Source organism: Quercus suber, unplaced genomic scaffold, assembly GCF_002906115.3.
Source record: "Quercus suber isolate HL8 unplaced genomic scaffold, Cork oak 2.0 scaffold_632, whole genome shotgun sequence".
Taxonomy (NCBI): domain Eukaryota; kingdom Viridiplantae; phylum Streptophyta; class Magnoliopsida; order Fagales; family Fagaceae; genus Quercus; species Quercus suber.
This window is the reverse complement of record NW_027070074.1, coordinates 354,281-379,216: the sequence shown is the minus strand read 5'-3', so window position 1 is coordinate 379,216 and position 24,936 is coordinate 354,281. Positions and strand designations below refer to the sequence as shown.

Sequence of the window (24,936 nt, the reverse complement as noted above, 5' to 3'; positions counted from 1 at the left end):
CATGAGTTTGGAACTCAACAGATGAAAATGTGGAGAAGTAAGAACTTTAGTCAAGAGATCAGCCAATTGATCCTGAGAAGCAACAAATTTAACTTGAAGATCATGCCTAAGAACATGTTCCCTGACAAAATGATAGTCAACTTCAATGTGCTTTGTACAAGCATGAAATATAGGATTGGAGGCAATGGCAAGAGCAGACATAATCGAAGAATGAAAGATCAGTCTGCTACATTTGATTGTGCTACGGGGCTAAGGCCAAGGAGGAAACCACTTCCTCAACATGGGTAACTTCACAGGATGATCTTGCCACGGAAATTACCCACTCTGAGGGAACGGACCTGAATGACTTATGCCCAAATGAGTCTTTTTTCCTAACAGATGGTAGGCTTTTAGAATGAGAGAAATGATTAACCTATTGGTGCATGACTCCCATTCTACACTCTCTGTTTACTCTTCCTGATTCTCTCTTTCTTCTCTACTTTTGTTACTTCTAATTCTTTTTCTCCTCTTTTCTTTTCTTAGTGCTTACCTATTTAGTAATGTTGTGATTCTCTCCTAGTGATTACTATTGTCATGATGATGATCCCCTACTGTGCACAGCAAGGGTCCTTTATATACTGCCTTCCGTGTCTTGCTTTTATCATTTTAGCCTTTAACTACCTTTGTCTGGTCTAGGTGTCTTTGCCGACCACCACTTGTTTATCAGCTGTCCAGCCACCACCACTTACCTGTGTTAGCTATGCCACTCTCCATTATCAGACAAAGAAGATTATTTTGTTTGCTTACTTACCATGACATTTTTATCTGCCACAGTGTGGGTGTTCTCTCTTCCTATCCCTCATAGCATGCACCTAGTGGTTTCAACTCATCCTTACTTCTTTTGGGTAGTATGTCATCCCAGCAGGATATTTCTCTCAAAAGAACTTGAGTGGGAACCCTAGAATGGACTTTCCCCTCTCTTTACTGCCAGACCATACCCTTTCTTAACTCTGACCTATGACCCACCACTTCCTGTATTGGCTGGGTACAGGTTGGTAATGTCTACACCTTTTGTGTGCTCCACTCTTGAGCTTGTCCAAAACTTGTCTGCTGCTTATGCGTTTGCCGTAGTCTAGATGCTCGTTTGTGCATTTTGCCGCTCATCCTTGACCCATTATGGCGTGAACTACCTTCTAATTTGTCATTCATTATAGCTGGCTTTCTTCAAAGGTTGGGCCTTGCCCAACTATAGGCTTTCCCTTCTTGAGCCCATTCTTTGCTCTTTCCGTAATCCTGCTGCCACTTTTTACCATACCATTTTGTTGTTCCTGCTGTGGTGTTATTTGACCTGTGCTTGTCGAGCCTCTTTGGGTCTGCTACTTATTCCTTTCCCAATGACTTAATATGGTCATTGATTTTATACTTGTGCTACTTTGGACTTTTCTTGACCCATTTCATTGCTTGTGGGTTCTTTTGTCCCATTTCTTTCTCCTTGAGCATCCTTAGCCCATTTGCTTTCCTTGGGCATCCTTTGCCAATTTTCTAATTCTGCATACCTATGGGCTTTTATTAACTCTCTTAGGCTTTCTTGGCCCAATTACCTTATTCCTCATCCTTGGGGTTCATGGGCTTCCCATCAACCCTTTACTTTCTTACTTCATTACTTCAGGCCGGCTGTAACCCATTCTTACTTTGCTAACTTTGCTACATTACATAATGTCTATGGGTTTACTATCTCAATGGCTATGGGTTTACTATTTCTCTCTCCGGGCTCTTTTAGGCTCGTCTACTTTCCTCAAGGCCCACTTGTGTACTTTATGGCTCTGTGAACCATTGTTCCTACCATCCAGGTTTAATGGTTTTTCTAGTCATCCATTAATTATTCTCTGCTCATATTGTTGGGCTTTTTCCTACTATTGGGCCTCAAAATGAGCATCAACAACTCTCTAATATTGTTGTTTTGTATCTTTACCTCAACTCAATCATTTTCTCCCAAGGTTTATAGAGTGATTCACAAGTTTAATTCTATAGTAAGTTATGGAGAGACTTATAAGTTTAAATTTAATTATGTGGTAATTTATAGAGTAACTCATAATTTTAATTTCACATTACATGTTATGCGCGTAACATGTAATGTGACATTAAAATTATGAGTTACTAATCTTGCATTTTTATTTTGCTCACAATTAAAATAGAGATTTGCTTTCATATTTAAAATAAAAAATTTAAAGAAAAAACAAAAAACATGTACTATTCTCTTTTAATTAGGAAAAAATATAAATCGAGTGCTGGACTGAAATGTCCTTGTGTTTTGCTGAAATAATATATAGGCGCCATTCTTTGCTATGGAAATGGAATAGCAATATTCGCACTAGTTTGTCTTTGAATCTCTGTATTTTGCTGATGGAAAGGCGTATAAAAAATGTATATGCTATTGTGTGGTTAATACTTAATGTTAATGGTTATATATATATATATATAAAGTTGATGCACAGTTTCTCCGTTGGTGATCGATCATCCACGAAAAAGTTGTATAGCCTCAGCCTCATCCTGGCACATACAGCATCTACAACAGTCAAAACGACACGTTACAATCATAGATCCAAAAGAGATAAAAAGGTCAGTCGGAATTATTCATGGCCTAACAACATGCATTGGATTTGAAAAGGAAATGATATAGCCTATAGGAAGCAAATTCAATCATGTTATGTTATAAAACTATTCTTTCCTATAGAGGATTTGAATTCAAGCATTGTACTTTTCTGTTTAGGTGACTGATAAATTGAATCTCCTCTCTCTACTAGGTGGAGGAGGCTATTTAATAAGGTTGTCACTTTTTTTTAGTAGGAAAAAGGGTGTCACCTTTGTTCAATGTTGTCATCTAGCTAGCCAACTAAAATTATTTGAAGCATGACCCACCTAATAAGAAGTCATTCAATGTAAATGTGACGTGGTTGCACATGTCTTAGAATACATTACATTCATTTTTCACACAAGTGTTTTGTAAAATAATGACATATGTCATAAATATTGTTGTGAAACGTTTCCTTTAAACCGGTCTTCTCTTTTATTTTCATTATCTTGTACTTGTAGCATCCATACTTATAACATGGACAAAATGTCTAAATTAAGTGAATTTAAAACTTAGAGGACTAAATTGAACAAAAGTAAAGTTAGAGGACTGAAATAAATTTCAATCAAATTTAAATGGTTAATTTGCATTTTAGTCTTATCTCTATTATTATATTATTATTATAATTTTGCTGCGTCATGTTAACGAATGTCCTTAGAGAAATTGTTAATAAACAATTTTAGGAAATTTTTTACATCACTTTTATAGAAATATAAAAAAATTTCAAAAAAATTAATTTCTCTTTTTTTTTCTTATAAAACATTTCTAAAAATATTTTATAAATCAATGGTCTTATAGCATTCATTAACTTTTCCATATTTTATTTACTAAGGCCATCTATTCATCCATCAATGAAGGATACGTGCATAGTGATTATGGTTGTTGAAGGGAGGGAGAGAGAAAGAGAGAGTATTTTATGTAAATTAGTAGAATAAATAATAAATATAAACACAATGATAATAAAAACTATATTTTTGTGCCACAAATAAATAACTATCATAATTATTAAATTATATATTTAGAGGAAAAAAGAAGAAGAAGAGAATATCATATTTGATTATAATTCTATCCCTAATATTAGTAGTGAATGAGGTGGATGATAATTAAAGCGTCTTCGATGATAATGGATGCATAACTATGACTCATTTGGATTTTCTACTCTCGTAAATGGCAACTTTGATCGCCCCTTACTATTATTATTTTTTTAGTGAAAAAAAATCAAAGATTACTTTATGTATCAAAAGGCATCTTAAATTTCTGACATGTCATTAGCAAATTGATTAGTAAATTTGTAAGAGCAAGCAATAACTTCCAAGATCCACATAAAATCCGAAATCTGTCCATTTCCAATTTCCATAATGGGCATATCTCTATAGGAAACAAATTAAATTAAATACCCCAAATATATATGTATATTTGTTTATTTCTAAAATAAGGACCAAAAATGAAAAATCACGTGTTTCACTCACCCACCACGCCTCACTCACTGAGGGTCATTTTGGTCAATGTAAATAACAAAGCACGCTCCTCAGTGCTCAGGTTCAGCTACGCTTTTCTCTCTCTCTCTTTTTATATACATATTTTTAATCACATATTTCAAACTCAGCGCGCGAAATAACCCTCAATCTCCCGCGTCTTTCCGACCACTTCTTCTCTCTCTATTACCCTTTTATTTCTTTCCCCATTTCTCACTCTCTTTCTCTCTCTCTCTCACTCACAAATATCTTCTTTTCAGTTTTCATTTTCACAATGCAGCACCAAAACCAACCACATTTCTCCGCCGATGCTCCCACCACTCCATGCGCCGGACCCACCGTTACGTTCTCCTCCGCTGCTGCCGATCATAAACGTGGCAAGAAGCGTGGGAGTTACAACTGTGGCCGCTGTGGCCTTCCTAAGAAGGGCCACAACTGCCACACCAGCACAACCACCACCACCACCACCACCGATACCACCACAGCCACCACTACTTCTAGTCCTATTATCAACACTCCAACTTCGCGTGCCGATTCCTCCGCCTCTCTTTCCTCCACGCGTCCTCCGCCACCGCGTCAGCCCTACACTCACCTCCGTCGTGCCCTCTCTTTCGACGACGACATCCGCGCCGGCTTCCCCGAGCCGGAACCCGGGGTCGAAGAAGAGGAGCAGGAGGAGGAGGACTTCGGTTATCCTTCAATGGATCCGGAGCCCGGCGCGTTACCGGCGAGTTGCTTGTGGGAGATACTCAGGAGATTGCCGCCGGCGGGGCTGTTGTCGGCGGCGAGAGTTTCGAAGTCGTGGAGAGAGACGTCGAAGAGGCTGTGGAAGGCGGCGGAGGAGCTCAGGCTTAGGGTTCCAGCCAGAGCTCAGGTCGGTTTCGTAGGATCGGTGTTGCAGAAATGCCCAGGGCTCGTCAGACTCTCCCTTAGAATGGAAAGGTTAGGGTTTCTGATATGAAACTCTGTCAGATCTATGGTTTTATCGGCCCGATCGGATTGATCTAACGGACGTTAAGCTTAAACAACATGAATTGCTTAAAATAACTGAACCTTAATGAATAACACGAACTAAAAGTGCAATGTGAACTTGATCTATAAAGATCGATGTGAGAAAACGACGTCGTAGTGTTTGATCTATATAGATCGACGCGAGGAACGATGTTATACTGCTCGATCTAATAGCATTTTCAATGTGCTCTTTAATGATTTCCAAGCGTTCAATGCGTTTTTAGCTTTCTAATAGTACAATGCAGTGGTAGTAAAGTAATGATGGAAAATTGAGTTTTGTTTTTTTTTCTTTTTCTTTTGAGGTTGACATATATTTTTCTAAAAATAAATAAGGCTTAGTATGTGAATGGTCAATAAAGAATAATATTGGTACTGTGGATTTTGAATTTTCTAATATTTCTTTTTTGTTTCTGATGGTGTTGCAGTGATTTGGATGCAACAATGTTAGCTTGCATTGCATTTTCATGCCCTAATCTGGAATTTATGGAGATCTTGAAATCCGATACTGCGATTAATCGGATCAATGGGTATAATTCCTGTTCACTTTTTGCTTTTTGTGAAATTATTGCGTTGTCTTGTATAATGCACAATGTGATCTACACTGCAAATCTAAAAATTAGCTTAGAAGCGTAACTTTATTATTATTGTTGGATGGGGATGTTATTCTCTCACATCTATTTTCTTGTTTTTAATGTAGACATTACTTTTTTGCCTTTTAAAATGTGTATATTAATGCATCAATTTTGTAAAATAGTGGATGTAAAATGACTCAGAAATTTTTTTTCTGTTTGATATTTGGATGCAATTGTTATGGATATATTCTCCCATGTGTGTGTGTGTTATGTGCAATAGTTTACTCTATGAAGCTATTAAATTGAACTAATTTTTGTGTGTGGTTGCTGTGCTTTCAAATTTTCATAAGAGTGTTGGATTTGTTTAGGATACCAACTGGTCACTGTTCACTACTTTGGCTCTGTTTTACCACTTATTTTAGTTTGTGCTTAGGCCATTATTTTTGCTGCTACATGATCCATAGCATTTACCATTTTTTTTCCTCAAGCTGACAAAACTGTTTGTATCAATTGATTTATTGATAGAGTTGATTTTATGAATTTCAAATGCAGCGATGAATTGGGTCGTTTTGTTGCGGATAAAAGATGTCTTAAAAGCCTTAAGATGGAAGGGTGTTCTAATCTAGGGGGTTTTGTTCTTTGTTCGTCAAGCCTTTCTACACTTTGGCTTTCGGATCTTTACTCACTCTCTAAGATGGTGATTTTTTTTCCCTTTTCCTTTTTATTATTGCTTGAGGTGTGATCTTTCTCTAGAATTGCAATTCAATGTTTTCTCTCTCTTCTGCATTTAAGTTAATTCCTTTGTATGTGTCCATAGGTTTTTAACTGCCCAAATCTCAAGGAGATTTCCTTAGAATTTTATCGTCAAGAAAATGATAGCACTGATCTTACTACCATGGTTGATGGTTTGGGAAGGAATTGCTTAAGGTTGCAAAACATACACATTGCATCAGTTCGTCTTTCTCATTCTGTTGTGCTTGCTCTTACTGCTGCAAATCTAAGGTTTGTCACATATCCATGATTTATGACTTTAGTGTGGGATTTAGTATTTTTTTTAACATGTCTAGAAATCTTCAGATCCTTCACTACTCAGCAACTGAAAGTCCTATTTTGACCACTGGATAACAATAATATAAGTTGGCTGCTTCACTGTTCAGGGGATTGCGAATGCTTTCGCTTGTTCTTGGATCTGAAATCACTGATGCATCTGTTGCTGCCATTGCTTCAAGCTATCCGAACTTAGAATTGCTTGACCTGAGTGGGTATGTTTTTCCTCCCAAGTACAACTGTTTCCAACGTTCTATAAGATGGTTAATTGATTGTGTTAGTATTGTTACCGAGTTAAATACTGGCTTGAACATAATTTATAAGCACTATGAAATGAATCTGACCTAATATTAAAGAAAATACCAGAATAGGGACTTATAAGGTAAGAATTGCACATGGGAGCCAAAGCCTTTTTTTTAAAAAATGAGTGCTGCTATATCCAATTCTGAATTTATGCTCCCATGTTTTGAAGGTAATTATAATGTCTATGGATGCAGAGTAGCATTTTTATCTTACGAATCTCAGAACTTTCAAGTTTGTGTAACACTGTAACTTGCCTTAAGTTTGCCTACTGATCAAGTTGGCTTGAACCTTCATTTGTAGGCTTTGTAATAAAATTAGAAAATGTTAAAATATATGTAAACTTCAAGATGATAGCTTCTTCACTTCCCATAATGTTTGAGATTTTATTTTTAACGCCATACTTCTATTTGCAGATCAAGCATTAGTGATAGTGGCATTGGAATGATCTGCAATGTGTTCCCTGAAACACTTTCAAGACTCCTCCTTGCTCTTTGTCCAAATGTTACTTCAAGTAATTACCCATTTGAGGATCTTCATCTAATTCATTGTTGAATCCTATATATGTATATTTTTAGTCCTTTGTTTGGTAATCTTTGTTTTCACACTGCCTTTGTTCATTGAAGTGTTGTCTGTAATTTTCAGGTGGCATTCAGTTTGCTACAGCTCAATTGCCCCTTCTTGAGCTCATGGATTGTGGCATGACCATTTGTGATCCCAATTCCCAAAATGGAATCCCTGATGAAAGCAGTGATTGGGAATTAAGAAACACTGCAAACCATCTTATTTACCAAAAGCTGATTATCAAGCATGGTCGGCTGAAGAAACTCAGTTTGTGGGGTTGTTCTGGCTTAGACGTGAGACTCTTTAAATTAAAAAGTTACTTTGTGCATTCTTGTATGGTCTTCTCTTGTTCTCTTAGTTTGTGAATTTGAATGCAGGCTTTATATTTAAACTGCCCAGAACTGAATGATCTAAATCTAAACTCTTGTAAGAATTTGCATCCAGGTATGTTATTTGATGAATCATTCTTAAGTAATGATTGTAATTTTTCTTTATTATCAAACAACATATAATTGATGACCATGTTTATGTACCCAGAGAGACTGTTACTTCAGTGCTCCAAATTAGAAAGTGTGCATGCATCAGGCTGTCAAGAGTTGTTGATAGGGGCCGTTGAAATTCAGGTAAGATAGAATCCAAAAACAGCTTGTGTACAAGCTGCGTTTAATATTCAGAAAACTGAATCTTGGAAATAGATCCATCTAAATTGCATGATCAACATGATTGCGCATTGTACTGTGTTAGTGCTAAATTCTCTGATCTTTAAACGTTAGGAATTGTTGATTCGTTTACCGTCTAAGTTGGTAGGCAACTATAGTAGAAATAGACTAATAGCAAGCAAAGTTAACTCCTACACATGGTTGAAGTGCACAGCAAACTGAATTTTAATTTCATGTTTACAATAAGTTTTGTAAGTTCTTAGAATGAATAATGGTTCTTTTTTGGGGATATGCTCATTCTTGCTGCATTCACCTTATGTTAGGCATAAATTCTGATTCACAAGGCAGAGTTTTGTTGCAACCAGGACCCAGAAAACCTTATTTCTGCGATTACAATATCTTTTTAATTTTTATTTTAAATCTTATATACTATTGAGACAAAACATTTACAAGATACAACTCTTGGTAGATTAAACTTCAGATTCTGGTCCTAACTATTGTCTTAATTAATCTTTTAAATCCCATTGTAGAGTAAAACCATAGCATAAACTTTTATCCATGATTTAAGGAAATTGAATTTGATTTCAGCAAAGATAAAATTGTTCTTACACTTGTGTTGTTCCCTTGCATGCTTGCAGGTCAGTAATGATTTCCCTGCCGTGGAAAATGTATTGCCATGTAAACGTTTAGCTGATGGCTCCAAAAGGGTTCGGGTTCCACATTTTCTAAGTGCGCAGGTAAAGCTGAAAAAAATTTGTTTAACTGCAAACGTTGTTTGAATCTCTGGAGTACTGACATCAAATTGGTTATAGGAAAATCCCCCATCATGCTATTCTATCAAAAACAATAGAGATAAATTCTATACTAATCACCTTATATGTTCTTGATTTGATATATTTGTCAATCATTGGCTGCCTGACACCCTATTGGTTTGAAGATATAAGATTTGAAGCTTATTTTGTTAGAAATTAATGCTTCTTTTGATTATGTGAATTACTGGACTTAAATATCTTACTGAATTATACTCGTTTTCTTTTTACAGTCATGTGATGATGATAAGAAGCGAAGGAGGGTTGAGAGACGGCACTGTAATGTTCTTGTGAGCTGATCGCATATGTTCTCTGAAGATTTATGTTATTGTACACATGGTGCAATCTCATCTGTTGTTATGTTAGTTTCCCGTGGCTGTGTGGCCCATGTATTCAAACAGTATAATTTTGCAAAAACATGCTTGGGACTGGTGCCTTGTAGAATCACCTTCCCTTTAAAAAAGAAAAACACCAACTGGTGTTATTGTTTCAAACTTGATGTCATTATTGGAAAAAAAAAACTGGATGACCAACTTTGGATTATCAGTTCCACATTTATGAAATAAAGATCTATAATTCTCACAATTTTTCTTTTATTGCTTATGTCTTGTCTTTCTACCAATCTGGAAAGGGTATTAATTTGAATCTGAATCACAAAATCTTCTTTGGCCACTAAATCTAGAAATCAAAATTGAAATGATTAATGTCAGTTTTTCTTTCAAAATTTCAGTTACATTCATCCAAAAATGTAAGTGGAACATATGAACTTTGCCTGGGGAAACCTAAGATGTAGTATTCATCTGTAATAGTAGTAGATTAGTTCATCTGTAATAGTAGTAGATTAGTATTGTTGTATACCAGTTGTTTCTGTGGTATTGCTATGTGCCATCTTGTGTTTTGCCATCTCAGTTCTTTTTACTTCAGTACCTAAAATTTAATATTAAAAATCAGCCCTTTGTTACTGTTTGGTATGCCATAAACCCCTAAATTTATATTTAGATTTTGAAGTGCCTGGCTAACTCTTAGGCCTTTTAATCTTTCAAACAAGTCATTGTATCCCTGAAAGATTTGGTTTATAATACTTAAGATATTTCAAACACCCTAACCTACTATGTTCTTGTTTATTTTTGATAATTCAATTGTTATAAGTTACAACAAGTGGAGGAGGGGATTCAAATCTTGTGTTCACTTTGTATTTAGTATTTTTCATTTTTCAAATGTATATTATTGTGCCGTACAGCAAAACTTAAAACCTTCCTTAAATTTGAATTTATAAGAATTGAAGATCAATAATAAGACAATATTAAAAGAAATATACATGACTATGCTTATATAAAAGAGGTGAATGTCACTCACCTCACTTTTGTTGACTCAAAAGTCTAGTAATCTCATTTAAAAGTTCTTTTTAAGAATCACATATATATCCAAGTCTTATGGTCTATAAGATTCTCAAAAAAGAAAAAAAAAAAAAAGTCTTATGGTCTATAAACTTTCACCCGATTCCTTATGTGGTCAATATGGGCCATTAAATCCCTTTTTAACAATTCATAATAATTTTCATAAATTCAGCATTTTTTTTTTTTTGTAATTTTCTTAAATTGAGAAGTTACATGTTTCATGTGAATCTTCCACATAGGAGAACTTATTCTACTATTCTTTGGGGCTGATAGAAATAGGCACAGTGATTGGGCCTTTCATGTTTATTGATGAGGAATCTTATATATATATATATATATATAGGATTTGTTTATGCAACTTGAAAATTTGATATTTGCTTTCACAATTTCAAGGGTATTACTTGCACAAGTTGGTCTTTGAGAAATATCTAGTGCTAGTTAAACATGCAGAGTAAGACCATTGAAGGAGATATTTCTATAAACATATATAAAGAGTACATAAGTTGGTACTTCATCATAAAAAAAAAAAAAAATCTGTTTTGGAATGATTTCATAAAAAGTTCTTAATAATAATATTAGCATAATTCCATAAACAAACAAACACAAAGGTTCAGATCAGTTCTGTATGAAGTGTGGTAGAAGTTTGCATTAAAAAAAAAAATCACACAATCAGAAAAAAACTAGAAATTAAAAACTAATTAACTAACTAAGCCATCAAAAAAAAAAAAAAAAAAACACTAAGCCATCTTATTGCGACACAATGGACAGAAATTACTCATACGTAGCCATTGAATAATGCAGTTTTGATGAAAGATATGTGAGCATGGCAACTTAGGTTGCCACCCAACACCAAACTCTTCCAAACACACTGCACAGTGCTCACCACCCAAAAGCACCCATGGCCCTTCTTCAATATTCACCACTTTCAATCCTACTATTAATCTTCCACCATCATAATCATGGAATGATTCCATGTAATAAACAGCACCTTCATCATCATCATCATCACCACCATATTCGATATGAAAAACGTTAACACCACCATCGTATTCATCATCAACAAACTCAAATTCGTAGTAATAAACACCATCATCATAATCTTCTTGTTCTTGTTCTTCCATGGCGATCATCAGTGGAGGAGCCAAGTTGAAATTGCCACCGCCAACCTCTGTAATTTCCTGCTCCGCAGCCGAGAATGGAGGAGCCGACATGGCCGTGTTGTTCATTGAGAGAGACAATGATTTTTGATTCATTGATTTTTTGCGCCTTTGAATATTAATTTGAACTCCAATTTAATGAAGAATATATACTCCCACGGCTATTTATTTATATTTATATTATAGAAAACCTACTTACCTACCGCCTATACTCTTAATTTCAAGATAATTTTTACAACTAATCCGAGTACAACTTCCTTACCCAAATTCAATCTAATTAATTTAATTTAATTTTTAGGATAGATAAATAGTACAATAATTTTTATCTTAATGACATAAGAGTTAAGACCCAACACGGCCAAACACGCTGTCAATAATCACATCATACCTTTCCGTTACATAAATGGATTAGGAAAACAGCACTGCACTGGGTCAGGGTGTGGCCCTATATATCCTTTATAAATACCAACACAATTGAAAGCTTATTATCAAGTTCTTCTACAAGTTTTTCTTTCTCAAAAAAAAAAAAAAAAAAAAAGTTCTATAAGTTTTTCACTACTTTTAATATTCATTGGGTTTTCAAGGTAAGTTATAGTTCTAATTTGTTTGTTCTATTTACTTTATGTTTTTAATATTAAGTTGAGTTATTAATTTTATTGTACATATGTTTAATTTGATTCTTTCTTTTCTTTCTATATGGTACACTGTTGTTAATTGTTGTTGTAAGTTAGCTAAAATAAGATTTTATGTTGTAATTTCAGTTACCATTGTTATGGCGAGTGTGACTGCAACATCTGCAAAAATTGAAAAGAGAAAAAGGAAGAATCGAAAAGCTGTAAAGAAAGCACACAATAAAAAAGATCTGTATACGAAAGGCTTGACGAATCAAAAATCTTCTTTGGAGAACAATATCGAGAAAATTCATGAAGAGTGCGCTATGATTAAAGGAAATCAAAAGGCACATGACTTGGAAAATACAAATTTAAGGGCTGAAACGGCCATATTGGACCAATATAAGAACCTTTTGTCACAGTACTATATTATGAGGCATGACATGTGATACTGTGATCAATGCTTTTGAGTCATGTCCATCATGTTTCTTGCTCCATTACTTAGTATGTCCTATATTTAGATTACATAAGAGTAGAAAGTAATGTTATCCAGTACTAGTGTTGGTTTTTTAGTTGAGTTCAATATTAGTCATGACACTTACTCTATCTTCAAGATGTAGATCATCATGCAATATATAAAATAAATTATCAAGTTTTTATAGATTCTTCCTCGATAACTTGAGATATATTTGGTTTGATTTTCAATATTTATTCTTTCTTGGCTTGAATTAATGTTACGAGCTCAAAATATGTTTTTTTTTAAGACGTTGTGAAGCATGTCAATAAATTGATGATTTAATTAGTTGGCACTTCTTAGTGTTTTCAATGGAGACATTTAAAGTTCAAATCTTCCCTCCCACGCCTTAACTATTGAATTATTTAATAAAAAAAAAAATCGACCTTTAACTCAATTAGTAAAAGTCATTTTACTTGAATAATTAAAGTAACTATCAAGTCCAAACTGCTAAAAAAATGAAACCATATAACCATAAAAATAAGGATATAGATGGTGAGAGTTAGTCATTAAAAACAAACAAAAAGCGTTACCTCATTGGTTTGGATAGGTTAAAAAATACGAATATATGTTGGTAACCAAAATTGTTCTATTGAAGGTCATGCACGCGCAAATAATAGTTCAAATGATTCGCACCCACAATGAGTTTTGAATTCAATTCCTCTACCTCATTGATAAATCTATCAATATTTTCTATATTTCTAATGTATATACAAGTTTATCAATATTCTTTGATTTTTTTTTTTTTTTGAGAATCAATATTCTTTGAAATTAAAATGAGTAAAAAAGGATCATTAAATTTTATCAGATGATTACAAACTATCTGAGTTAGACCTGAACCAAATCTACAAAACCCAACTTGATCTAGCTCTAATTATTTTTTATACTATAGTACTAATGCTAGATACTAAAAGAGGCACATAATGATCTCAGCTCTTAGCCCATGCCTTAGTGCCAATTTAGAGTATATTAATTTTGACACCCTCCGGCTTTACAAATACTTTCACTAGTAGGACAAAGTACAAACCATATAGGCCTAAATTACTGTTGCTTGTATGCCATTCGATAACAAAATAATCATGAATTAGCAAAAATGAACTAAACAATTCACCAAAAAACAAGATTTTAAAGAAAATAGTACACAAATTGGTATGATATACCAAATTACATTTTGATTTTGTTGACAAAGGAGTTTAACTTACCTCCAAGCATAAATCCTCAACATATAACAGAGTAACAAATATATGCCTTATAAGTTGAAGACAAAGGGTGTTTTAGAACTTGAGGCACAATGTTTCTCTTGATCGTACCTTTGATTTGATATCCACAAGAATAGCATCATAATATGGTTTACTCTCAATAAACACATTTCTAAGTTCTTGTACAGGATCTGACTATCTATCTCATCTCATGCTAATATATATTATCATAATAAGATTTGAGAAAATAGAATGGTAATTTGTGACAGTCTCTTTCATAGAAAGGATCTACCACATTGACTAATTACCCACATAATGTATTTGTGTTTTTCAATCATTTTCAATTTAGTAAATAAGAGAGGGATCCATACAGATTCTAATTTGTGAACTCCAAATTCAATGGTGGGATTGATTCTGAATCTGATTGCCCATTAGGCCAAAGAGTTGGAATTGGGTAAGCTTATTTTTGTTCCCACTCCCAGATTGCACATTAGGCCATTACTTGGCATAAGATGAGCTAGCATTGTTAATAGTACGTTTGGTTTGAACAAGGCTAAGGCTAAGGCTAAGGCTTTAATTATTTTGGAGCACTTGGGCCAGACTGTTCTTTGTTGGAGATTTGGATTTATTTTGATCCAACCTGAACCATATCTCTGACAAAACATAACAGAACCCAAATTTAGTTTGGAGTTCCAAAGAGGAAATCTAGTTAGAGATTTTGATTGAGGAAACAATTGTTTTTTATTTATTTATTTAAAGTTACTGTAGATTTTAACCTATAAATTGCTCCAAGATAATTGTGTTTATCATATACACTGATTGATTTTTGGGGTAGGTAAGATTAAAATTGAACTTACATAATATTTTTGATGATAAGAGATTTTACTAGGTTAAATAACTAAAACTCATAAAAAAAAATGTTGATTTCAGTAGGACTAATTTAATCATTTAGGCCACCTATTGAACTGTAATATTTTTAATATAAAAATTACGTAAAAAATATTGAATAAGTGCCTAAAAAAATGGTATGTTACCAACGAAGCTCTTCCGACTTGTTTGGGAGGGAGAAAATAGATGAAATAGAATAACTTGAAAGGGATTTTTACATAATATTCTAATCAATTTTCTTGTAAATATTTATCTTAAAAGTGGGATAACCACTTATTCATTTACAATATACTTGGGGTTTATCAAAGAATAAAATGAAACATAATTAGTATTCAGCAAAAAAAAAAAAAAAAAAAAATCTTGGGGTTTATCAAAGAATAAAATGAAACATAATTAGTATTCAGCAAAAAAAAAAAAAAAAAAAAACCATAATTGGTACACCATAAAAGGATTAAATTGGAATGAAAATAAATATGATTTTTTTTTCCTAGTGTGTTTGTGAATTTTAAAAAAGAAGAAATTAAAAAGATATAAATTAATTTTACGAGTATGCAATTAAAAAGATATAAGCCACTCCCTACTCTCCAAAAAGTACACTCTGTTTCTTACTTCACTTATGGCATGTTTGGATGTTTAAAAAAGGAGGGGGAGTAGAGTAGAGGGAGGGAGAGTAATGCAATTACCTTGTTTGGAAGTTTTTTAAAGAATGAGGGGGAGGGGTTTGGAGGAGTTTGGAGGGGTTTGGACTCCCTCTAGCCCCCCAATTTTAATTCCCCCAAATTGGAGAAATTTGGAGGGGGAGTAGAGTACATAAACTATTGACCAAGTAAATTACCTAATTTACCTATTATTATATTAACAAAATTACACAAGGGGAAGGACTAATTACTCCCTTCCCCCTTACTAATTTTGAAAACATTCAAATAAGGTGGAGGTGAATCATTCTCCTCTACTCTCCTCCCCACTACTCCCCTTCCCTCTACTCCCCTCTACTCTCCTCCCTCTCTAAACTTTCAAACAAGCCATTAATAATTAAACTTTCTCTATGTGCGCATGCAGATGGCTATATCTTCGATCAGAGTACTTTTGTTCATTGCCAGACCAAGAACTGTGGCTCTTGGAAACATTCCAAACTCCATGATTTACAGAAATGTTGAGCCGTACCGAAATGCAAACAATGTACCCGGAATTCTCATGATCGAAATTGACGCTCCCCATCTACTTTGCCAATTCAAGCTACTTAAGAGAGAGGTAAACTACTAAAATTTGGCTATATAGTAAGGGGAATGATAAAACTACTATCAATTTTAATACAAAAATCTTACAAATTGATGGGATAATAAATGTTATTAGTACCACAATAACAACATAATATAAAGAAATAAACTTTCAAATTCCCTTAAAACAAAAAACTAACAAAAAGAGTTTGTTTCTTAGAATTGCAAGGCGGATTGACGAAGAGGAAGACAGAATAAAATCTTCAGGAGAAACCACCTTACAATTTGCTATATTGGATATGAGTGGTAAGTGATGGATCGGGTCCGGCTGTTGACAAGCGCCATCTTAGAACATCAGACATCTATGTTAACAATAGATAAAAACTTTGGGTTGTTGAGTGGATGGAATCCTGTCTGTTGCTGCGTTGCATACTTTGTAGCTCCCGCATAGAGGTCTGATGAAATCCATATGATATGTTAACCATATATATATTCTTTGTGAATGCAAAAACTTTAAATGAAAGCACAATAACCTCTATGGCATTCATTTTCAAATAAAGTATAAAATAGTAATAAAGCAAGAACACCAACCTATATAAAACCTTAAGCTCATAATAAGAATTGCATAGTTTAACGACAATGCATGGTAGCTTAATTACCTGTGTTTTCATTATCTCATTCTCATCTCTTAAAAGTGCCGGCTGAACCTACATTTAGGCCACCGCCTAAGCCCCCCATTTGTAAGAGGGCCCCAACTAGTAATAATATATTATATAATATTGTTTTCTCATTTGGAAAAAAAAAAAAAAAAAAGCCAGTGAAATGAAGGCTAATGCCATTTCCAAATCTTTAGCTTGCAGGAAAAAAGATTACAAAAGGCCCGTTTCTCATACTGAAGTGACATGAAGGCTAATTCATCATCAAATCTTTAGCTTGGCAGAAGAAAAGATTACAAAAGGTAGAAAGAAGAGACAAATAAAAAAAGACAGAAAAAAGAAAGAAGAAAAAAAACACCCATTCTATGACTCTCTCCATCTTGAATCCTTGATTCTAAAAAAAAAAAAAAACACTCTTTTTAGATGGCTTACTCATTAATTGGTGTTGGCAATAGACTTGGTGTGTTCATAAATCTTCATTTTAGGTTCGTTTTTTGTTTTCTCTTCCTTTGCCTCTTTTGTCTTCTTCATGACTTCATGGTTTGCTGCTGGAGTGCTAGCCTTGCTGGGTTTTTGTTCTTTCTTTTTTGCTTAACTTTAGTTTAGTTGTTCTTATACTCTTTTTTTTTTATTGGCACTACTTTACACTTTACTCTTTTTTTTGTTTGTTCTCTTAAATTTTTATTTCTTTAAATTTCTCTAGAATGCTATGGAATGGTCCAAATGGGCCCACTTAATTTTGTTTTGTTTTTGTTTTTGTTTTGTTTTTTGTTTTTTTTAAGAAGTCAAATTTAGTGGATGTAGATGGAAGTTAAAGTATTGTATTGATCAGTGAGATTTAGTCCTACACGTTTTTGATCCAGTGATCCTAGTGCTACACGTTTGTTTGTTTGTTTTTTTTTTTTTTTTTTTTAATTTTTTTTTATAAAAGAAATTAGATTTAGTAGGATGGATGTTTTTGATCCAGTGATCCTAGTGCTACACGTTTGTTTGTTTGTTTTTTTTTTTTTTTTTTTTAATTTTTTTTTATAAAAGAAATTAGATTTAGTAGGATGGAGTCATGGTGATGGAGGGATAGTGGGCGGGTCTAAGGGTCTTAGTCTTAGTGGATCAACTATCAAGTTGAGTCCTACACATTTTGTTAGTGGGCTGGTCTTACTTCTTAGTGGATCCAAATCCAATCATCCAATTTAGTTGAGTCCTATACATTTTGCTAAAAAAAATGGTTTACTGCTAAATAAAAAAAAAAGAGTATTGATAACAAAATTATAAATTTAGAATAATTTACTTTGTATTAATATTTATTTTAATTTATTTGTGCAGGTTTAAAGTGTAAAGTGATCATATTAAGTAAAGTTGCAATTGTGCTTTTGATAAACCAAGTTCTATTGTTTTATACATTAAATTTATATTATTCTAGTTAAATTGTAATTTCTTTTTTATTATAGATTGTGTTTTATTTATTCATAAATATTTTTTAATTACAAATGTCTACTAGAAAATATCCATCTAGATATGAAAAACTAAAAAAAAAAAAAATGACAAAGAGAAGAACTAATTGAATCTCAAAAAGGAGCTATGGACAAATTTATTACTAGTAAAAAAAAAAAAAAAAATCTTGCAGAAAATTTAAGTGAAGGTTTCATAAATGAACAAAAAATTCATCAAAAAGAATTAGAAGATAATGAAAATATACAACAAAATGATAATAACAAAGGTGGTCATGATAATGTTCAAACATGTAATGTCACCATTCTTGATAATGAAGCTCAAAATAATTTAGAGGAGAGTGAAAATATTAATAATCAACCTAATTATATTCCTACAAATGTTTTTGATCCAAGTCAATGGAAAACTATTTAACATCAACTATATCACAAGAAAGATTAAGTAGATTAGCTATATTATCAATTGAAAATGAAATATTAGCAGAACTTGAATGCAAAAATTTAATTAGTAATTTTGCCTCTCAAAAAGCAAGAAAAATAAATTTTTATTGAAAAAAATATATGAATTTATAATTAAATATAATAAAAAGCACCGTTTAAAGCTTTCGCCTAGGGCTCCTAAATTCGTTAAGCCGGCCTGTATAAAACCTTAAGCTCATAATAAGATGTGCCACATTTTTATTTATTATTATTATTTTTTTTCCATTTCTGAGAGATTCTTTAATAATTTAGAGTATGCAGCCTTTAGAACACCAACCTATATAAAGCCATATAAACTTTAAAAACCATTAAAAAAAATCACGGATATAAGGATATAGATAGTCAGTGTGCGCTTAGTCATTAACAACAAACATAAAGCGTTACCTCTGTCTCAATTTGTTTCATCTCTTCCTTCTTTTCTTATTCTAGAGCATCTAGTTGATTCTCGATTTGCCATCATCCTAAGCCAACCACAAACATAAACAAGAAACAAGTGAGTCACTGAGTTGTGTAGAAATATTAAGAAACACACAGACCAAATCAGGTTATAGCATTGAAGATATTGTTACCTCCTAGGCTCCTAATATGTCTTGCCTCATCTCTGGAAGATCCACTAGCTGCTTGTTTGACTTGAGCTCCTGATCTTCTCTGCAAAGGAGGTAATGCTGGAATTTCATGTGGTGCACCATAAACCTCACTTTGTGCCATAGGGAAATCACGACCTCTACCTACAATAATTAAAAATCAAATGTGACATTGTATGTTAGACACTAGCGCGCGCACACAGTGTCACTGAGTTACAAGGAGTATTATCATGTACAGGTGGTGTTCGCATCTCTCACCTTCCTTTTGCTGATAATAGCCTTCTGTTTTGTGAAGCATCAGTGGAGAAGTGCCAATGCCTTCTTGACATCTTGGGCATGTATGAATCAGCTACGGGTCAAGCCATAAATAGACAAAAGACCTCCCTGTTCTTTAGTAGAAATACTAGAGCCAAGGTAAAGAGCGACATACAAAATCTGCTGGGAGCTAGGATTATGAATGACTGAGAAATATCTTGGGCTAATAATGGTGGGAGGAAAATCAAAAGTAAATATTTTCAAAGAGCTGCATGAACGAATTAGCAAGAGGGTCATGGGTTAGAAGGAAAAATACATTTCAAAAGCGGGGAGAGAGTTAATGATAAAGACCATTGCACAAGCCATTCCTACTTACTCTATGAGTCTTTTTAAGATTCCAAAGATGGTGGGGGCTCAATTAACTCAACTTTGGCAAAATGTTGGTGGTGTTGAACAAAGGATGACAGGAAATTAACTGGATAAATTGGAAAAAACTGTGCACACCAAAGAAGAAGGGAGGAATGAGTTTCTGAGATATACATGCCTTCACCTTGGCTATGCTAGCAAAGCAAGCATGGCGATTGATACATCACACACACTCCTTGTTTTATAGAGTTTACAAGGCAAGGTATTTTCCAAATTACTTGTTCTTGGAGGCTGAATTGGGTCACAAACCATCGTATGTATGGTGAAGTTTGTTGTCTGCTAGAGAGGTCATTTTAGCGGCCTTAAGATGGATGGTGGGTGATGGTAATCAGATTTTGGTGGCAGCTTCCAACTGGCTGGATCATAAACCGGTGTTTATTGGGGCAGCAGACCACTCTTTAAGGGTGGGTGATTTAATTGACAGGGATACGCGACTATGAGATAGAACTAAGATTTATGCAACGTTTGCAACAAGGACTAGAAATGAAATACTGGCAATCCTACTGAGTTGACGATGTTCAAGGGACAAGCCGATTTGGAAGGAAAACAGCAAGCACGAGTTCACGGTGAAATCCTCTTATCATGTGGCTATTCGGCTTAGGCAGCAGGCAGATATTGAACATTCAAGGGCTCAAGAAGACGGTAAATGGTGGAAGCTGATTTGGGCAATGAAGGTCCCACCCAAGGTAAAAACTTTTATTTGGAGAGCTTGCTCCACTGTCCTCCCTACACGGGCAAATCTACAGCAGAGAAGTGTGCAAGTAGACCCAATATTGTGGACTATGCAGCCAGCAACCAGAAACCTGTCCGTTTGCTAGAAATGTCTGGGCAATGATGAGGGGAGGGTGTAGAAGTGCAGCAACGAGGTGCAGGATTTTTTTCCTTCTGTTCAAAATGTTGGGGGATAAAATGTTATCAGAAAAACAGAGGAAAACAGAAAAATTGAAGAACACAGAGAAGTTTCTGAAATGAACTCTATATTTCACTTAATGAATTACAAAGAGGGAAACCTGTATATATATACATCAGAGGACCCTCAAATAACAAACTAACAAACTGACAGTTACTACACGTGCTAATATACTAACAACTTCTACACATGCTGATCTAAATATCTATATACAAGACTTAAGCTACAAGCTGTTTATGCTGCTATACATCAGTAATGTTGTTCTGCCCTCTGGTGCTCTTCTTCATTTCTTTGTCCTTGCTTCTACCAATCCTTTTGCTATCTTGACACCCCCCCTTAAGTGGAAGAGGGGCATGTATATTGACCATATTCAACTTGGATACCAACAATGAGAATTGTTGAGCATTCAAAGCCTTTGTTAACAAATCAGCAATTTGTGAATTCGTTCTAACATGAAGCAACCTGATGTACCCTTCCAACACCTTATCTCTTACAAGATGACAATCTATTTCAATATGCTTTGTTCTCTCATGAAAAACCAGGTTTGCAGCTATGTGAAGGGCTGCCTGACTGTCACAAAACAATAAAGTTGCCTTGGTATATGTTATTTGAATGTCATTGAGCAAATACAAAAGCCAAATGATCTCACAAACAGCCACTGCCATGGATCTATATTCTGATTCTGCTGAAGACCGAGATACTTTCTGTTGCTTCTTAGACTTCCATGAAATCAAGGAGTCCCCAAGGAAGACACAAAACCTAGTCACTGACCTCCTAGTATCAGGGCAAGAGGCCTAATCTGCATTTGCAAAGGCCTTTAAGTGCAGATCTGACTTGCTTGAGAAAAACAGTCCTTGCCCCGGTGTGCCCTTGAGATATTGTAGAACTTTGTTAGCTGCATGTAAGTGTGGTTCTCTAGGATGTGCCATGAATTGGCTCAATCTATGTACTGCAAAGGTTATATCAGGCCTAGTTATAGTTAGGTATAATAACCTCCCTATTAACCTTCTATATGAACTAGGATCTTTCAATTCCTTCCCTTCATACTTGCTAAGTTTGAGGTTTTGATCCATTGGTATTCTTGTTGGCTTGCAACCTGTCATACCAGCATCACTCAACACTTCAAGTGTGTATTTCCTTTGGCACAAATTGATGCCATATGCATTCCTTGCCACCTCAAGACCCAAGAAGAACTTTAGATCTCCTAAGTCCTTTAACTTGAATTTCTGATCTAGTAAAACCTTCAATTCATCCACTGCATGCTTATTATTGCTAGCAATTAAGATATCATCTACATACACCAATAGAGCAATAAAAGAAGTAGAATTCTTCTTGGTGAACAAAGAATAATCAGCTTTGGACTGTGTAAAACCTAAAAGAAGTAAGGCATTGGAAAACTTTGCAAACCGTTGTCTTGAAGCTTGCTTAAGTTCATATAAAGACTTAGTAAGCTTACATACCAGCCCCCCCTTGCTGTGGAAGCCTGGTGGTAAATCCATATAGACCTCCTCCTTCAAATCACCATGAAGGAAGGCATTGTTGACATCAAGTTGACAAAGGTACCAGCCTTGCACAGCAGCCACAGCAAGAAGACACTGGACAGAAACTAGCTTGGCAACAGGGGAAAAGGTCTCAAGATAGTCTAAACCTTCCTTTTGGGTGAAGCCCTTAGCCACCAATCTAGATTTATACCTCTCTACAGACCCATCAGACTTGTACTTCACCTTATACACCCATTTACAGCCAATGGGTCTTTTATGAGATGGAAGAGAAGTAAGGGACCAAGTGTTGTTAGCTTCAAGGGCAGAAATCTCAGCTGCCATAGCTTCTCTCCACTTGGGATCCTGAACTGCTTGATGATAGAACTTGGGCTCCATAATGGAGGAAATCACATTACAGAAGTGTGAACGTTTAGTGGACAATCGGTGAGATGACAAATGGGCAGACAAAGGAAAAGCAGACAAAGGATTAATACCCCTTATTCTTCTATTTTTCCGTTTTCCTCTGTTTTTCTAATATGGTATCAGAGCAATTTTTTGCTTCCGCTTAGATTCTTCAACAAGAATTTCATCTTCTCAAAAGCTAGGGTTTTCTTCTTCGAAGCTTTCATCCATGGTGTCTTCTGATCAAGCATCTGCATGCATCACCATTGATGAATCTCATCCATTCTTTCTTCATCACGCTGAAAGTCCTGGTGCAATTCTCGTTGCTCAACCACTGATTGGAGAAGAAAATTACTCCACATGGGCATGATCAATGGAAAGAGCTCTTAGAATCAAAACCAAGTTTTGGTTGATTGATGGCTTTGTTTCTCTGACTTTAGCAATGGAGAAAATTCATCTCTTTGTTCAAAGCTGGGCACGATGCAATGATATTGTGGTCTCCTGGATCATCAATTGCGTTTCACCCAAAATTGCAACGAGCTTGGTGCATCGCAAGACTGCCAAAGAAGTTTGGAAGAAGCTTCAAACCATGTTTTCTCAAGGGAATGGCTCGAGAATCTATCAATTGCAAAAGGACATTGCCAGTTTCTCTCAAGGTGAGCTCTCTGTGAGTGATTACTTCACAAGTCTTTCAATTTTATGGGATGAAATACAGAATTATGAGCTAGTACCTCTTTGTTTGTGTGAGAAGTGTACATGTCATGTGAATGAAAAGATTTCCAATCTTCATCACAGAGAAGCCATCATGCAGCTTCTGATGGGCCTCAATGATTCTTTCTCTCACATCCGGGGTCAAATACTATTGATGGATCCCATTCCATCAGTTGATAAGGTGTACTCCTTATTGATTCATGATGAAAAGCAAAGGTCAATTGGACAAGGCAGCAGCAGCAATGGTCCCTTTGTTGAATCCATAGCCCTTGCAGCAAAGGCAATCATTCGTGGTTACAAGACATTCAAGAAAGGAAAGGAGAGGCCTACTTGCAGTCACTGTGGATTGCTTGGTCACACTGTTAAGAAGTGTTACAAAATCCATGGATATCCCCCTGGATACAAGACCAAGGCACGGGCAAATCAAGTTTTGTCTCTTGATTCTGTTCAAGACTCAGCTGCTTCTACACAGTCATCTTTTCCATTTACCATGGAGCAATGCCAGAAATTGCTTGCTATGATTGGAGGGTCTAATGCTCAGAACAACCCCATTGCCATGGCTAACAATGTTTCCTTCAATCAAGCTTCAACATCTCAGTCTACACCATTGGCAGGTAATCTCAAGCATTCCATATTTTCTGCTAAGCTTGTGAATATGACTGCTTTTGGTAATAGTACTTGGGTTATGGACACTGGAGCTAGTGATCACATTATCTGTTCTATTTCTTTCTTTCAAACTTACACTACTGTTGCTAATTGTGTTGTTGAGTTACCAAATGGTGAATCAGCACATGTCAAATACGCCATGGATGAAAGCTTCGAAGAAGAAAACCCTAGCTTTTGAGAAGATGAAATTCTTGTTGAAGAATCTAAGCGGAAGCAAAAAATCGCTTTGATACCATATCAGAAAAACAGAGGAAAACAGAAAAATAGAAGAACACAGAGAAGTTTTTGAAATGAACTCTATATTTCACTTAATGAATTACAAAGAGGGAAACCTGTATATATATACATCAGAGGACCCTCAAATAACAAACTAACAAACTGACAGTTACTACACGTGCTAATATACTAACAACTTCTACACGTGCTAATCTAAATATCTATATACAAGACTTAAGCTACAGGCCGTTTATGCTGCTATACATCAGTAATGTCGTTCTGCCCTCTGGTGCTCTTCTTCATTTCTTTGTCCTTGCTTCTACCAATCCTTTTGCTATCTTGACAAATGTCTAAGATGGAGCTTGAGCAGTGGGCAGTACTGTCGTGGTCAATTTGGAATGCAAGGAATAAGTTCTACTTTGAGAAACTCCAAACACATCCAAAGGTGATTCTGGAAGGAGGAAGGCCATATACGAAACCCACAAGCGGTGGGTCTCTGCAACTCAAGAAGCAGTTTGAAATGTGTAGCCTCTCTGTTTTTTGTTTATTATGTTAAAGAGCTTGCTATTGTCTGAAACAAGCATGGTTGGCCTGTTATTTTATACCTCTGTTGTATACGTTTACACTAATCAATCAATAAAATTCAATCAGTTTCTCCAAAAAAAAAGAA

General features: G+C 34.9%; 3 protein-coding genes across 3 annotated transcripts; 2 read left to right on the top strand and 1 right to left on the bottom strand.

The window, feature by feature from the left end:
- The first annotated feature begins 4,239 nt into the window (after positions 1 to 4,239).
- LOC112007592 (F-box/LRR-repeat protein 17) lies at positions 4,240 to 9,633 on the top strand. Its single transcript, XM_024039962.2, has 11 exons — positions 4,240 to 5,028; positions 5,523 to 5,624; positions 6,222 to 6,366; positions 6,487 to 6,671; positions 6,827 to 6,931; positions 7,433 to 7,530; positions 7,662 to 7,873; positions 7,958 to 8,024; positions 8,118 to 8,203; positions 8,878 to 8,976; positions 9,282 to 9,633. Exons 1-11 carry the CDS (start codon positions 4,361 to 4,363, stop codon positions 9,345 to 9,347), a joined length of 1,833 nt encoding a protein of 610 aa, XP_023895730.1. The 5' UTR covers positions 4,240 to 4,360; the 3' UTR covers positions 9,348 to 9,633.
- Positions 9,634 to 11,182: 1,549 nt separating this feature from the next.
- On the bottom strand, positions 11,183 to 11,656 carry LOC136064135 (RING-H2 finger protein ATL13-like). The gene has a single exon (XM_065765474.1). The coding sequence runs from the start codon at positions 11,654 to 11,656 to the stop codon at positions 11,183 to 11,185; it is 474 nt and encodes a 157-aa protein (XP_065621546.1).
- An 11,459-nt stretch (positions 11,657 to 23,115) lies between these two features.
- On the top strand, positions 23,116 to 24,228 carry LOC112007643 (uncharacterized). The gene has a single exon (XM_024040012.1). It carries the CDS (start codon positions 23,116 to 23,118, stop codon positions 24,226 to 24,228), a length of 1,113 nt encoding a protein of 370 aa, XP_023895780.1.
- Positions 24,229 to 24,936: the final 708 nt, after the last annotated feature.